The sequence below is a fragment of the Caenorhabditis elegans genome, chromosome X (assembly GCF_000002985.6).
Source record: "Caenorhabditis elegans chromosome X".
In the NCBI taxonomy this organism is placed as follows: Eukaryota; Metazoa; Nematoda; class Chromadorea; order Rhabditida; family Rhabditidae; genus Caenorhabditis; species Caenorhabditis elegans.
Window position 1 is genome coordinate 13293132 of NC_003284.9, and position 14016 is coordinate 13307147.

Here is a 14016-nt window from a genome sequence, read left to right on the forward strand (position 1 = left end):
TGCATAACTGTTTTGGGAAGCTACATCTTTTGAAAATAACGACCAGCTTATTACATATCTGCCTCATTGGCTCAGTGGCAGAGCGTCTGTCTAGTAAACAGAAGGTCGCTGGTTCGATTCCAGCATGAGGCACCGAAGTTTTTTTGTCGGACTCATTATTCTTAATTAAATCTATATTGCTGTTATTTTTCTATTTTTAATAAACCTTAAAAGTTTATTTGAATTGCACTAACGCTCTTCATCTTTTATTGAATTAAACTTTTGCATTGATTCAAATTTATTATTATCTCGTAAACGCATTTGTAGTTCTTGTCTCCTCTCGTTCTTTTTTCACCCATCTCATCAATTTTCTTCTGAACGGAGTTACGAAATAAATTGAAATAATCGGATCCACCAATGTTGGCAACGCTGGAATCAAAACCAGAAAAAACTCCAAGAACAAGATTTCCTCCCCAGTTAATAAGCAGTAGTAGTAAAGGGTGTAAATTGGAATGTAGAATACATAGGGAAGCACGCACTGAATGGTGAGACCCTGGAAGATAACTACAATGTATGAAAGCTGATGACAGTCTTACCATAACAAAACTTTTGTAAAGTTGTTGTCGAGGAGCCGACATGTTTTCCATTTGATGGTAGATTTGACGTAGGGTTCTTCTGCAATTTGACGATGTTATGCTTTGTTTATTTACGTTTCCAAAACTGCGAAAATGGAAAAAATAACCATTTGTAATTTAAAACAACTGCTACTCCTTCTCCTATTTGGTAGTACTTTGTCGGTTTACTTTTGTGATACTTAACACTTCAGTAATATTTTCATCAACCTTCCAAATCTCAGATTCTAAGAGCTCCTCATTAATCTTAAAAGACTCACTTTCTCCAGTGAAAACTCAACACAGGAACAACAAAAATACAAAAACTTGTAATAATAAGATTGAGAGTGTTTGGCCACTTGGAAAAACTCAAAAATGCAAAAACGAGGTATTCGTCTTCATTGTTCAAAAATAAGTTCACAAGACGAAGTTGCTCTTGAGCCTCCCACGAAAAGGTTTGCGTTTTGACGATAATGATAACAAGGATCTGAAACGAATCTCTTTAAACTTTATTAGAGATTAAATAATTATCCTACGAAAGATAGGCAAAATGGGCAGTAAAACGTGAAATATGTTTTCAGAATTTCAAACTTGCTCATTTGAACACCCTTCACCATTCTGTACTTGAGAAAGAAAGTCCCATAAATTGTAAGTCCACTTGCAAGAGCAGTCAACTGAAAATCAAAACCATTTTCTATGATACCATTTCTATGATACCATTCTATGATTCTACAATATTTCATATCTGTACCTGTTCTGCTTGATAAAAACAGTAGCAAATCCATGGCTCAAAATGTTTGCAAAGCCCATAACTCCACATCTCAATTGGCTTTTTGGTTGTTATAAACCGAATTTGTGTGAAGAACGAAGAAAACGCGAGCACTATTTGAAAGATGCATGTCAACCCAAGAATTATTCGAAGCATATGGATGCTTTTCGGAGAATGCTTCACAATCAAGAATAGTAAAAATAATTGAGCAATCAACGTAAAGAAAAAGAAAATAGGGTAGATTCCAAACAACAGCGATCGGTACTCTGCTGCTATCATTTTTGAAGAAACAAGAAAAATTACTAGTACTTTATCCTTTTACCAAAGGGCGTGTAGTTTCTGCAGATTTTGTCGTCATACGTGACATGAGTTACAAACAAGAATTATTGAAGTGAGAGTAACATGTAACCGAAATCTAAGAAATATTTTCACTAATGAGGACATCAGCAATGCGAACAGCGGAAAACTTGTGTTTTGAATTCCTAAATGAAAAGTATTATCAGGTAGAGTAACCATGTATAAATCATTGTCATTAGCTGAAACGTTAAGTCATGTTGTGCTTATGCCTATTAGGTGGGTAGAGATGGGTCGGGTCGCGCAATTTCTAAAATTATTATAAAAACAAAAAATTAGCTTCAAAATGGACGGCTTTATCATAGAAACAAAAGCAAAGTTACATTGTATTTACTCTACTTCCCACTGATTCTTTTTGAACCCATTTTGTCACCAGCTTTCGATAAGGAGTGACAAAATATATAGATATGAGAGGATCAATCATTGTAGGAAATGCAACAATTAACGAGAACGAAAATTCGAGAAACAATATCTCCACTTTCGTGCTGATACAATAGTAATACAAAAGCTCAATAGGAATATACATCACACAAGGAAGTATACATATTAGGTTGAGCAAAAAGTCTTTGCAAAATTTTGATTTTTTTTTTGGAAGTAGTATTTTTTCAAAGCGAACAAGATTCAATGGGTAATATATTTACCATTAATGCTTATGACTTCTTGCCAACACAATGGAAGTTGAACAGTACCCTCCGCCTAGAACTCCTGCGATTATGAGGCAAAGAAGTCGTCCAACCCAGTTTCGACGACCTTTCGATCATGAAACTTCTGCCCGGCAAGGTGATTTTGGAGAGGGCGGAACATATAGTAGTCAGTAGGAGACAAGTCCGTTGAATACGGTGGGTGAGACGAAAATTGGATTCTGAGGGTCTGGAGCTTCTGGCGGGTCTTCAAAGTTGTATGCGGTCTTGCGTGGTCATGGAGCAGCAACAACTTTGATCCTCTAGGGCGATGTAATCGATGAGCATGGACCACCTTTTTCAATTAAATGCAGTATAGGCCAGCGTTGATTGTAGCAAAGTTTGGAAGAAGCTCTCTGGAAATGACACCCTTACTGTCCCACCGAATTGAGAGAAGCACTTTTTTCCTTGAAGTTCTCACTTGATGCCAGGTTTCGCGGTTTCCTCGACCGGGACCCACTCTTTTTTCCTGGTATGGCTAACATATAATACCCATTTATCATCTCCAGTAATGATATCCTTAATCCAGTCCGTCGTTCGTTTCCTAGTGAACAGCGAAAGAGAGAGGTCACAAAGCAATTTTTCTGAGAATCGGACAATTTGTGAGGAACAAGTTGACCGAACTTTGGCACCCTTCCGGTTCTATGGAGATGCTTGATGATGGTTCTTTGGAGATGCTTGAGAGTCGCAGAAAGTTTGCGTGACGTTGCTCTTGAATCATCTTCCAGGGCTCTCGAAATATCCTCATCGATATCCGAACGAGAGCGATCTGATCTTGGTTTATCATCGAGATCGTAGTTCTTTTTCGTGAACTTTTCGAACCAAAACTTCATGGTGTTGTAGGTGACAGAGTTATTGCCTAACACTGCACACATGTTACGACGAGCTTCGTTGCAATTGCAGCCTTGGAGGAACTCGTACAGAAAAACTCCTAGGAGGACGTGGCGTTCGGCGAGCAAATTCTCGGTCATTTTGAACAGCACCCAAAAGTTTTTTCAAATGCATTAAACATGCACATTACGTACTATACAAATAAAAAAACAGAATCAGAAAAAAATGAATTAACGCTGAGAAATGAAGAAAAGTACAAATTTTGCAAAGACTTTTTGCTCAACCTAATAGAATAGTGAGATCCTGAACAGAAGTTGAATAAATCTACATATACCAAAAAAAAAGTTACCATGATAAAACTTTTATGTTGATATTGTCGTGCAAGTGAAATACTTGCGATGTGACCATTAATATGATCTAGCGTTTTTCTGAAAAGCCTAAGAGGTTTTTCATTCCAATTATTAAATTGAAGAGTAGAGGATGTGGGTAAATTACGGAAGTGTGTAGTACACACCTGAGCATTTACTATGGCATTAAAAGAAAACGGCAAAATTCTGTTCGCAGTATAAAAAATGCCTATTTAAAAAATTCCCGGTTGCTCTAGAATGTTCTTTCTGCTTGAACAATTAGTTTTGGGTGAATTTTTTTGAGATTTATCTAAATTTTTTGATTGAGAATGTTTCGACAAAGCTTTGAAACTGAAAAAAAAAACTGGCCATGATTGGTCTATAAACTTGCTTGAATGTTGAACACTTGTTGAAATATGGCGTTTGTCTTGACCCAACTTACTTTCGACAGTAATAACAAACAGCCGGAGCAGCAAACATGCAAAACGCGAGAATAAACAAATTGCAAGAATTAAGCCAATTTGAGAAACTTAAAAACGAAAAAATAAGATAATCCGCGTTAATAATTCTCAATGAATTCACAAAATTTAGTTTATCTTCATACTCGGAGTTAAACGTTTGGGTTTCAATAATACTCACGACAATGATCTGTAATTTATCAAGTTGTATTCAATTTTAGAGAGATTTCACACTTACCGAGGACAATATAAGTGGGAAGTAAAATACAATATATGTGCTGAATATTACTGTTTTATTCATTGACTTTGATTTTACTATCATGTATTTAATAAAAAATGTTCCGTATATTGTAAGGTTACTAGCTAGAAGACACAGCTGAAACCCTTTTTTTAAAAATCAACTAGATCAATAATAGTCTTTTTACCTGAACAATTTGGTGGTAAGTATAGCATAGCCAAGGCTCAAAATACCGACAATATCCATACGTCCACATTTCCATAGGGTTCTTTGTTGTAACAAACCGTATTTTTAGAAAACACGCCAAAACAATAATAATTAATTGAGACACAGATGTGAGTGCTAATGTGACACGAAGAAAACTCATATTTTTGGGAGAGTGCTTCACAATTAAATACATCAAAAATAGTTGAAATACGATAGAGAAAATTGAAAACGTTGGTTAAAGCACTGAAAGCAGCGAACGGTACTCGTCGGCTTGAAGCATCTTATCAACAATGAATATCAAGTACAACCGAAGGGCTAGACAAAACCAATGAAACCAAGTTTTTGAGTTTTTGAAGTAGAACTAATTGTTACATTGTCTTATTTTCGAAAAAATGAGGCATCGAGTATTAATCATGGAAATCGTGTATCTGTTTAAAAAATTCAACCTACTCACGTATACACGTATACTCATGTATAAGTCATCAAACAAGTAATAGAAACATTACTGAAAATAATAAACACTCAAGATTAGTTCACGTGTAGTTATGGCATTTTTCAACAAAAAAATTTAGATATGAATAGTCCATCACAATGGCTATCGGATAAGACTAATTTGAATGATCCTGTAAACCAGAAGTAGTTAAGGGGATCAAGTTGGGAGGGAAAAATAATTGAACGGGATAGAATTTAATCGTGAAGCAAGCATTTGACGGCTCATTGTCTCCGGAAGTAACTTGGCCATACGGTTCCATACGTGAAGATTGACTAGTAGGAAGCCTTCGTTGATTGATCCACAAGGGCATATCAATCCTTTCAGAAACTCTACCCAATAGCTCAATATTCCCTAGTTATTGAATTGAATTGAATTTATTTAACCATGGAAAAGGAAAAGAAAAGAAAAGAAAAAATTAACCACCCATATTTTATCAGTTCCTGCTTCACTTGTTTTGCAACATGTGGCCTGGCGTTATGATGTTGAAAATATTTCTTCACGAAAAAATGCTCACTATCAGGTGGATCACAAGGTATGCAGTACTAATAGAGAATGCACAATACATTTGACCACAAACCAGAATATGCCAACGAACACATCATGGTTATTTTAGAATTACTAAATCTATGAACTTACAATACAATGTTTCAAACAAAGCTAGTTAATTTATCAAATGAGCATGAAAATTATACTCTGGGTCATGTACGTGGACCGTCTCTCAATTCACTTTCAATTGTGAGTTTAAATTTTCTACAATTGTAATCTCTTCAAACTCAGTATTTATTATAAAATCATCTGCTACTATATATACAGAATTCAAAAAATATATTAGTGCAATGTTTTCAACAAAGTGATTTTATTGTATCCAGGTTCACTTTTCAAGTGGGAATGTAAATCATATTCTGGATCGTGTAATGCCTGAAGACACCGAAATCGTGGTTCCAACTGAATTGTCTCGTTTCCCAAGACATGACAACAATTTCTTGCGATACGGAATCACAAAATAAAGCGTGACAATTGGTTCGATGAACACTGGAAGTGCGGATGCCAAGTAGATGAAGTACTGTTGAAAGAGGATTTCGGTTTCTTGAAATATAAATTATCTTTTTTACAAATAACATATATTGTCTTACTAGTAGTGACGCAATAAAAATACATGCAGTACATCGGGAAGTAAGTGAAAGTTGGAATTGCAGATTGAATAGTAAGACCCTGCAAATGTGAAGATAGTGTCGATAAAAAGGAATAATAAAAACTACCAGAACAAATGATTTGTGTTGAGTTTTGGTTCTGGATGATGCGTCCAGGTGTTTGTTGAGAAGATTCAAAATTCTTCTGTAAGCGTCAATACTCTAGATTGTGCTATTTTTCTGAAAACTTACGCTCTGATTCCAAAACAAATAAATGGAGAAAGTACGACACCACCGACAACAAGAGCAAATTGCATTAGACTGACCGTCTGAAGTTTCATTAGACCAACGATGGAATACTCCGTGGCGTTTGCATTTTTGAGTGCTAGTTCCTCTTGAATCTCTTGAGGGTATGCGACGGTAAGAATTAGATATATTACAAAGCCCTGGAAGTAAGATACTTTACTTTTTTTAGAAAATTTACTACCAGATCCACCAGGAGAAGAAACAAACTCAATTGTTTCTGCATTTTACAGAATAACGCCAAAATAACAACTTTCATGACAAAATGCTCATAATTTTAAAAAAAATGTTACCTTATTTTAGCTAGAATCTCCAATTGTTTAAACTTTCCGTTTCCTACCGGCCGAAAATATTATTTTTTTCAAATGATTGTCTAACTTTTCTGCCCACTGTCTCACAAATTCGTAGTTTGGTACATTCAAATGAGCTATGTAATTAAATTCCTCCTATCAGCTTTGAATATACCCAAACCAGTGAAAAAAAGTGAGGTACATTACGTTACAAAGTTAGTAAAATGGAGATTTTGGAAATTATGCATGTACAATTCTTACACTTACTGTTGAAAGAAAAAATGGAATGTGAAATGCCAAGAATGTCAGTATCATTGTTATGCTCGAAACCTTCGTCCAACGTAATGTCATCAATTTAAAGTATAGCGTGACAATCAATGATATACCACTCAACAATATAGTCAGTTGAAATATTTGATGGCACGTGTACATAGTCAACGTACTAAGAATTCGAAGAGGTCCATAACTTCGAACCTCCACCGGAACATTTGAGGACACCTGCCGAAATTGGAACAACACAACGAGACAAAGACAAGCAATGTTGCAGACACTTGTGTGTGCTATGATGAATCGAAAGATTCCCATTTTTGCAGAGTGGAAGATAATGAACAAAAGCCAAATGGTTTGTAGAATAACGGAAGTGCAGAAAAAAACCGGATTGAACAAACTCAAAAAACTGAGATAGTCTTCATTCGTCAACATTTCGCGACTGAAAATGTAGCTTTGTGAATAGGCAGACCGTTGGGATTGAGTCTCATAAAAATTTGGGTTATTGTGCTCACATTGCTCTCTCCACACATGATACTTGTTCTGAGTGGGCTGATTGCGTGTGGTATCAGCAAAAAAAATATCATAACAAAAGTGTTAGTTGGAAAGTGCGTGACTTTGTCCAGTTATCATCCAGTTCAACCAAAAAAAAAGAACATCTAAAAATCTGGTTCCGGGTCTTTGCACAATATGATCTTCAATCAAAATTATAAAATTTCAGAATGGGGAAATTGAAACATATCAACAATAAAGATAATAGATGTTTGGTGAAGCTGGCGATTATTGAGACGGAAATAATAAAAAAATAGATTTTTGTGAGAATCTCACTTTATTTCAGTGTGAAGAGGAATGACGTTCCCAGGTTTGAAAACGTCAAAAAACACGTTTAAAAAATAATAAAATTTGGTGGTCAATCTACTGATATATGCTGAAGTCAATAAACACACAAAATTTTAGAAATACGCAAAACATATGATTTGCTTTAAAACTCAATTCGGTTGTTTTGGTTATTTTGAATTAAAAAGAAGAGTACTTAAAAATTTACGCAATGTTTGTTGTGTTATTTTTTTATAGAATAAACTCTTGAAAAAAAACAAATTAAAGAATTTCATGTGTTCAGTTTACTCTCTCTAAGCAGTTCATTATCAGTTTTTTATTTTTTAAAAATAAAGTCGTTGAAACCGACGTTTCTAAAAATTAATCTCTCGCAAATAAAAACTTGAGAAAGAAAGACCCACATTCAACTAAAATATCACTTTTTGCCGGCCTATTTGTGTAGCATAAAGAATCCAGAAAACAATAATGAAAAATATAAATTGGGAGAGTCAGATTTAAAAACCAAAATTTGTGGACACAGGAGAGATCGGTAAAATTGCTGACAACTAAGTAACAAAGATTTAATGAAGCCTCTAAACATAATACAACAACGGAATTCCAGAAGTTGGTTTATAATTTAAATCGATTTATTAAAAATTAAAACAATTATTCTCAATTGATAGTGACTAGTAATTCAATTAATAATAGATACCGCAAACGTGGATCCAGATGCAGAGAAAACTTTATTCTGGGCTGAACGCATCCAACACAACAGTTTCTTCCTATAAGGCGTCACAAAATACATTGTGATAACTGGGTCCACGACTGTTGTTAGACTAGGAAGAACGAAGATGAAAAACTGTGAAAATGTATATTCTGTTTCTGAAAATTAAAAAAAACTAAATTAAAATGTAAAATTTGAAAGATACTTGTGATAAAGCTGATGAATGTACAAATGTAAATCGGAACGTAAACCAGGATATGACCAAAGATTTGAAAAGTGAGACCCTGAATTCATAAGTTTACAATTTTATTTGAGTAAAAATAATACCTGAAGAAAAATCCGGTTTTGCAAGTACAAAGTATCGGAAGACTTGTTAGGACCACTGAGAAGCTTGAATATTTTCCTGAAATTTTTTTTTTGCTTGTTTTTAAATACACTTTGTGTAAAAAGTACTTTTTGCATAAACGTTTATAAATGAATAGCTATCTACATCTAAAGTTCACAATAATTTTAGGTGGTTGCTATCTTCAAATCATAGGGAGAATGAAAACATTTTCAGAGTTGGTTCAATAGAATATAAGTTTTTTTTTAAATTACCAGAAAAAATCATTTACTTTATATAAAGCGCGTGTCCTTCTGTCCCTATGTAGTTTGATCTCTGATCAGAGCAACGAAATTTTGGGAAACCTTATGCTAAATGCGCAGCAGACATCGATCGAGGTCCGCGATAGACACCGTATATCTAATGTGTTTTCTCAAAAAAGTCGGGGGCCGCGCCGTAGGTGCGGTCCACGGCTGGTGTTTTAATAAAACAGCTTCTGTTCTCTAAGTAACGAAAAATTGTACAGCTATAAAGTGCTCCACCTTTGCTGGTTTTTTGGTAGTGACGAATTTGAAACATTACGTTTTTAAATAGCATTTAGATGTCGAACCTCAAATATTTTGTTTCTCGGCTAAAAGTGATATTTGGTTTGATTTAACACAATGTTTCATAATTTTGAATGCTTACCTTCTTAACGTTAGACATGAAATTGGTACAACTACAACTAATCCATTCACGATTACACCATTAATAGAACTAGGTAAAAAGGAGTAATTCATTATTCCAATCACAGAGTATTCCTCTAAATTTTTATTAATAGATTCGTAACTCTTGCGGATATCTTGAGGTAGAGCTTGAATAATGATCAGATATATTTCACAAGCCTGGAAACCCAAGTTTTATTTTTTGAAGAAACTCGTTAATATTTTTTTAAGTGTCCAATCAGTTTTCAGTCAGAAGACTTGATTGAAATCATAGAGGTATCTTGAAAATAATTTAAAAAGATAATTTTCAATCAGGAATGAAGTAACTTGCCACTGAAACCGAAATAATTGCAAAAATAACACAAATTACAATCCAAATATTCTTTTTTGGAAGAACAACGTGCTTTGCTGCTTGATATTTCATGAAAGTTGTTAAGAAAACTGTCCATCCACTTATCAAAGAACTCGTCTGAAGATTTTTCGCATTTTACAAATACACTTCTTCACATATAACTTACTTGAAGAACATGCATCATTGAGTAACAAATGAACGCTTCAAAATGTCTGCATGGTCCGTAGCTCCAAAGTTGCAATGGAACAAGATTACTTACATATCGTATTTGCGTAATAAAAGCCATTGACGATTGAATTGATTGAGAGAAACAATTAATTAATAGAATGATTTTTAAAGTTGATAAGTTTTTTGGCGAATGACGAATAATTGTATATATAAGAGTTGTTTGAAAACAAACACTAAGTACATAAACCAGTGGATTGAAAACGGAAAGAATCGCACGGAACATTATTGTAAGTAACTAATCATTATGATGAAGTTTTTGATTAACAAAGTTATTAAATATGATTACGCATTGAGACGAGACAATCAGACTGCATTACGCATTACAGGTCTCAGGGGATAATTAGTCACTGGCAGTTAAGAGTTATCAAGCTTAACGAGACCAAATGATCACGTAACTTTTTAACTCTCACTTTGTGAAAGTTTAGTTCGCAAAACTACTAGAAAACATGCCAGACTCAAATCACTTGTATACTCAACTCCCAATGCTGTCAAACTGATAATTATCTGAATGAACATTTTAAATAATGTTTAACAAAACATACCACTTTGGAAAAAAGCCAACAACATCTTTTAGACAGAAACCCAAACAATTTATAGAAATTCTTACAAATGTGCATTACTCTGCCAACATCTACGAATTAGTTTTAGTTTTGTTCATTAAAAAAATCATTTATTGGTTGACTGAAACTACAAATGTCGAATGCGCAATAGAGTGCATTTTATTGTTTTTCAATCGCAGCCAAATTATTAATTTCTTTCTATACGGCGTCACGAAATACATTGTTACAGCCGGATCGATGACAGTTGTTAGATGCGGTAAAACAAATATGAAATACTGCGGGAAAATGTATTCTGTTTCTGAAAATATTTTATTAAGAAACCAGCAGGAACAGTGAAGCTTACTTGTCACCAGACTAATTGATGAGCACACAAAAATAGGAACGTAAACCAGCGTATGACAGAAAATTTGCAAAGTGAGGCCCTGAAGTCATGAGTTTCGATTGCTAAGGGTACATGCAAAAATATTACCTGAATGAAAATTCTATTTTGGGAATGTAACGCATCGGATGATCTATCAGGTCCCGTGAGAAGCTTGAGTATTTTTCTAGATAATGTTTCAGTCAGGGTACCAAATAAGCCTGTACGCGGGACGTCCTTGGCGGCAAGACGAAGACAAGCCGTCGTCCTCCCGCACGTGGTGTCAAGCTGCCTCATTGCGGTTTGATCTACAAAAATGCGGCAATTTTTCTCCCAGATAAATGTGACGTCAGCACACTTTTAACCATGCTAAATCAGTTGAAAAGTCTGCGACTCTTCTCCCGCATTTTTCGAAGATCAAACCAAAATGGGACATTTTGACAGCACGTCCTGCCGCGGATAATTTGGCTCGCGCACACACAGTGCGGATGGCAAGCCGTCCTGCGAGGCATGATGAAGGCTCGCAATCGTTCTTGGTGGGATGTCGTAGGACGTTCTAGTTTGTCCTATATAACAGCCCTATTACCAATGTTGGCTATTTTTTTAAATTTTAAATCTCATTTGTTTATCTCAATTGAAAAGCTTCCTGGCTTTATGCATTTTTAAGTACGTTTTCATCAACAACATTTGGTTCAATTTTTAATTAAGGAAATATTTACTGTCGATCACATATAAAATCAAAAGCGAATGAAAAACTTTCCGGTAAATAGGAAGAGAGTAAAAACTCGTATTAACCAAAAATTAAAGAAGAATATTGCAAATGCTCACCTTCGTAATAAAAGACATGTGATTGGTAAAATGATGACTAAACCATTGACAATTGTAGCATTTATACGACTGGGTAAAACCGAATAATCTACTATTCCAATGACAGAGTATTCATCAAGGGACTGGTTTATCAAAATGTATTTTTGGCGAATTTCCAAAGGTAAAGCTTGCATAATAACCAGCGATATTGCACAACCCTGGATAGATTAAGTTATTCCTGGTTCTTTTGTAGCTCTAACTCAAAGTGATTTAACATTCACAACATTTGCACTGATATTTTTAATTTCAAGCTTAAGAATAGTGTTTTTTTAACTAAAAATTTAGCGACTCATCAATAAGAACCCGAAAAATGTTTTCAATTTTTAAATTTTCGTTTGGAAAAGCTTAACTCACTGTTGAAACTAATATAATTGCTAAAATAGTGCAAACTACAACCCAGGTTTTCTTTTCTGAAAGATGTACATGTTTTGCTGCTTGGTATTTCATGAAAGTTGTTAAGAAAACTGTCAGCGCACTTATCAAAGAACTTGTCTGAAAAAAAGAAGGCTAATGCGTAATAATCTTCCAAAGGAACAATACCTGAAGAACATGAAACGTGGAATAACAAATAAACGCTTCAAAGTGACGACATGGTCCATAGCTCCACAATTCCAATGGAACAAGATTACTGACATACCGCACTTGGGAGAAAAATGCCATTGACGATTGAACTAATTGGAAACAGCTATTTATGAGTAGAATCGATTTTAGCGTTGATATGTTTTTTGGGGAATGACGAATAATTGTATAGATAAGTGTTGATTGAAAACATAAACTGACAATAAAAACAAGTGGATCGAAAACTGTTAAAATTTCACGATACATGTTTTTTAAAAACTAATATAGATGACAAAGAATTTTGCTTTATGATTACGGAAATGAATTGAGCAAAGAAAATTAGACTTTATCTCAAATTACAAGTCTCGGGAGACAATTACTCATCGGTATTGTTACGTAATCAAGCATGGAAAAACTGAATGATCAAAAAACATTTAAAAGTTTGCACTTTATCAGATTGTGCAACAATTCTGAAAATAGTAATAATAACTTTTTGAAATAACCACAGAGTAAACGTTTCTGAATACTTACCGAAATGGTTTCAAATTATTTTATTTTTTTAGAAAAACATGTAACTAAACATTATGCTAAAAACCCTTCAGGAGGCAGACCGTGCTCAAGCGAACTTACTGGTGCTCAAGCTATAGTGCTCGAGCTATTTCAAAGGTGCTCAAGCTAATTTACAGATGCTCAAGCTATAGTGCTCAAGTTATTTTACAGGTTCCATGATAAACATTTTTTTGGTTTTTCAACTATGGAGTTCGCACCTAAAACATTGTTTTCAAATTATTGGAATGTTAGACGAAAAAAGTAAAACGTTAGGCTAAAAATTTTATTTCTAACATTTCATTTTTCGTCTAACATTTTACTTTTTTCGTCTAACATTTCATTTTTTCGTCTAACTTTTTTTTGCGTCTAACATTTTATTTTTCGTCTGACATTTTATTTTTTCGTGTAACATTTTTTTTATTTATTTTTGGTGAACGGCCAGAGTCACTAATTTTGGTGAACGGCCAGAGTCACTATTTTCTTTTTTTTTCTCCAATTTTTTAAGTTTTATAATTTAAAACAAATTTGACTCCTAACTTTTCAAATTTCTATAGTTTTATTGAAGAGCTTGTTATTGTGCATCGAATGTGTTATGAATTGTTGCAAAATCTTCGTTTTTCGTCTTTATAGAGTATTCTGAAAATGCTCTCATTATGTCCACACTCCAATTTTTAGTTTTATATTTTAAAAAATTTGACTCCTAACTTCCAAATTTCCGTAGTTTTATTGAAGAGCTTGTTATTGTGCATCGAACGTACTTCATCGATGTACAATGTTCCCATGCTCTGCAAAGTTCCTCCTCAATTTCTTCTCCGTACTCATCTCTCGTGTCTCCCCGTCAGCATTGTCTCACATCTCTACTACCCTCTTCGCATATAGCAGGCAACTAGTTTGAATACTGACATGTGGTCCTATGGTGTAGTGGTTATCACGTCTGCTTTACACGCAGAAGATCGCCGGTTCGAACCCGGCTAGGACCTACGTTTTTTGAATACTTTGTTTGTATACATAGTTGGTTGAA

At 34.4% G+C, this 14016-nt stretch overlaps 4 protein-coding genes, 2 non-coding genes and 1 pseudogene across 7 annotated transcripts; 2 read left to right on the forward strand and 5 right to left on the reverse strand.

Annotated features, from left to right (window-relative positions):
• The first annotated feature begins 60 nt into the window (after positions 1 to 60).
• On the forward strand, positions 61 to 132 carry R04D3.t1. The gene has a single exon. It is a non-coding gene; the product is annotated as a tRNA-Thr (tRNA).
• A 97-nt stretch (positions 133 to 229) lies between these two features.
• On the reverse strand, positions 230 to 1638 carry srd-36 (Serpentine Receptor, class D (Delta); the record flags this gene model as incomplete). The annotated part of the gene is made up of 5 exons (NM_077811.4): positions 230 to 532; positions 576 to 654; positions 872 to 1077; positions 1127 to 1264; positions 1342 to 1638. 5 exons carry the CDS (start codon positions 1636 to 1638, stop codon positions 284 to 286), a joined length of 969 nt encoding a protein of 322 aa, NP_510212.1. The 3' UTR covers positions 230 to 283.
• A 394-nt stretch (positions 1639 to 2032) lies between these two features.
• srd-37 lies at positions 2033 to 4754 on the reverse strand (annotated as a pseudogene). The gene has a single exon. A coding segment is annotated over exon 1 (2722 nt).
• A 977-nt stretch (positions 4755 to 5731) lies between these two features.
• On the reverse strand, positions 5732 to 7472 carry srd-39 (Serpentine Receptor, class D (delta)). The gene is made up of 5 exons (NM_001322641.3): positions 6958 to 7472; positions 6350 to 6543; positions 6227 to 6302; positions 6101 to 6179; positions 5732 to 6053 (listed from the first exon to the last, which is right to left on the reverse strand). The coding sequence occupies exons 1-5, from the start codon at positions 7390 to 7392 to the stop codon at positions 5863 to 5865; spliced, it is 975 nt and encodes a 324-aa protein (NP_001309447.1). The 5' UTR covers positions 7393 to 7472; the 3' UTR covers positions 5732 to 5862.
• Positions 7473 to 8467: 995 nt separating this feature from the next.
• On the reverse strand, positions 8468 to 10326 carry srd-42 (Serpentine Receptor, class D (Delta); the record flags this gene model as incomplete). The annotated part of the gene is made up of 6 exons (NM_077813.2): positions 8468 to 8655; positions 8703 to 8781; positions 8825 to 8900; positions 9507 to 9703; positions 9855 to 9992; positions 10042 to 10326. 6 exons carry the CDS (start codon positions 10324 to 10326, stop codon positions 8468 to 8470), a joined length of 963 nt encoding a protein of 320 aa, NP_510214.2.
• A 447-nt stretch (positions 10327 to 10773) lies between these two features.
• Positions 10774 to 12713, reverse strand: srd-43 (Serpentine Receptor, class D (Delta); the record flags this gene model as incomplete). The annotated part of the gene is made up of 6 exons (NM_001322642.1): positions 10774 to 10961; positions 11007 to 11085; positions 11133 to 11208; positions 11850 to 12046; positions 12243 to 12380; positions 12429 to 12713. The coding sequence occupies 6 exons, from the start codon at positions 12711 to 12713 to the stop codon at positions 10774 to 10776; spliced, it is 963 nt and encodes a 320-aa protein (NP_001309448.1).
• A 1189-nt stretch (positions 12714 to 13902) lies between these two features.
• Positions 13903 to 13975, forward strand: R04D3.t2. The gene has a single exon. It is a non-coding gene; the product is annotated as a tRNA-Val (tRNA).
• The last annotated feature ends 41 nt before the right edge of the window (positions 13976 to 14016 follow it).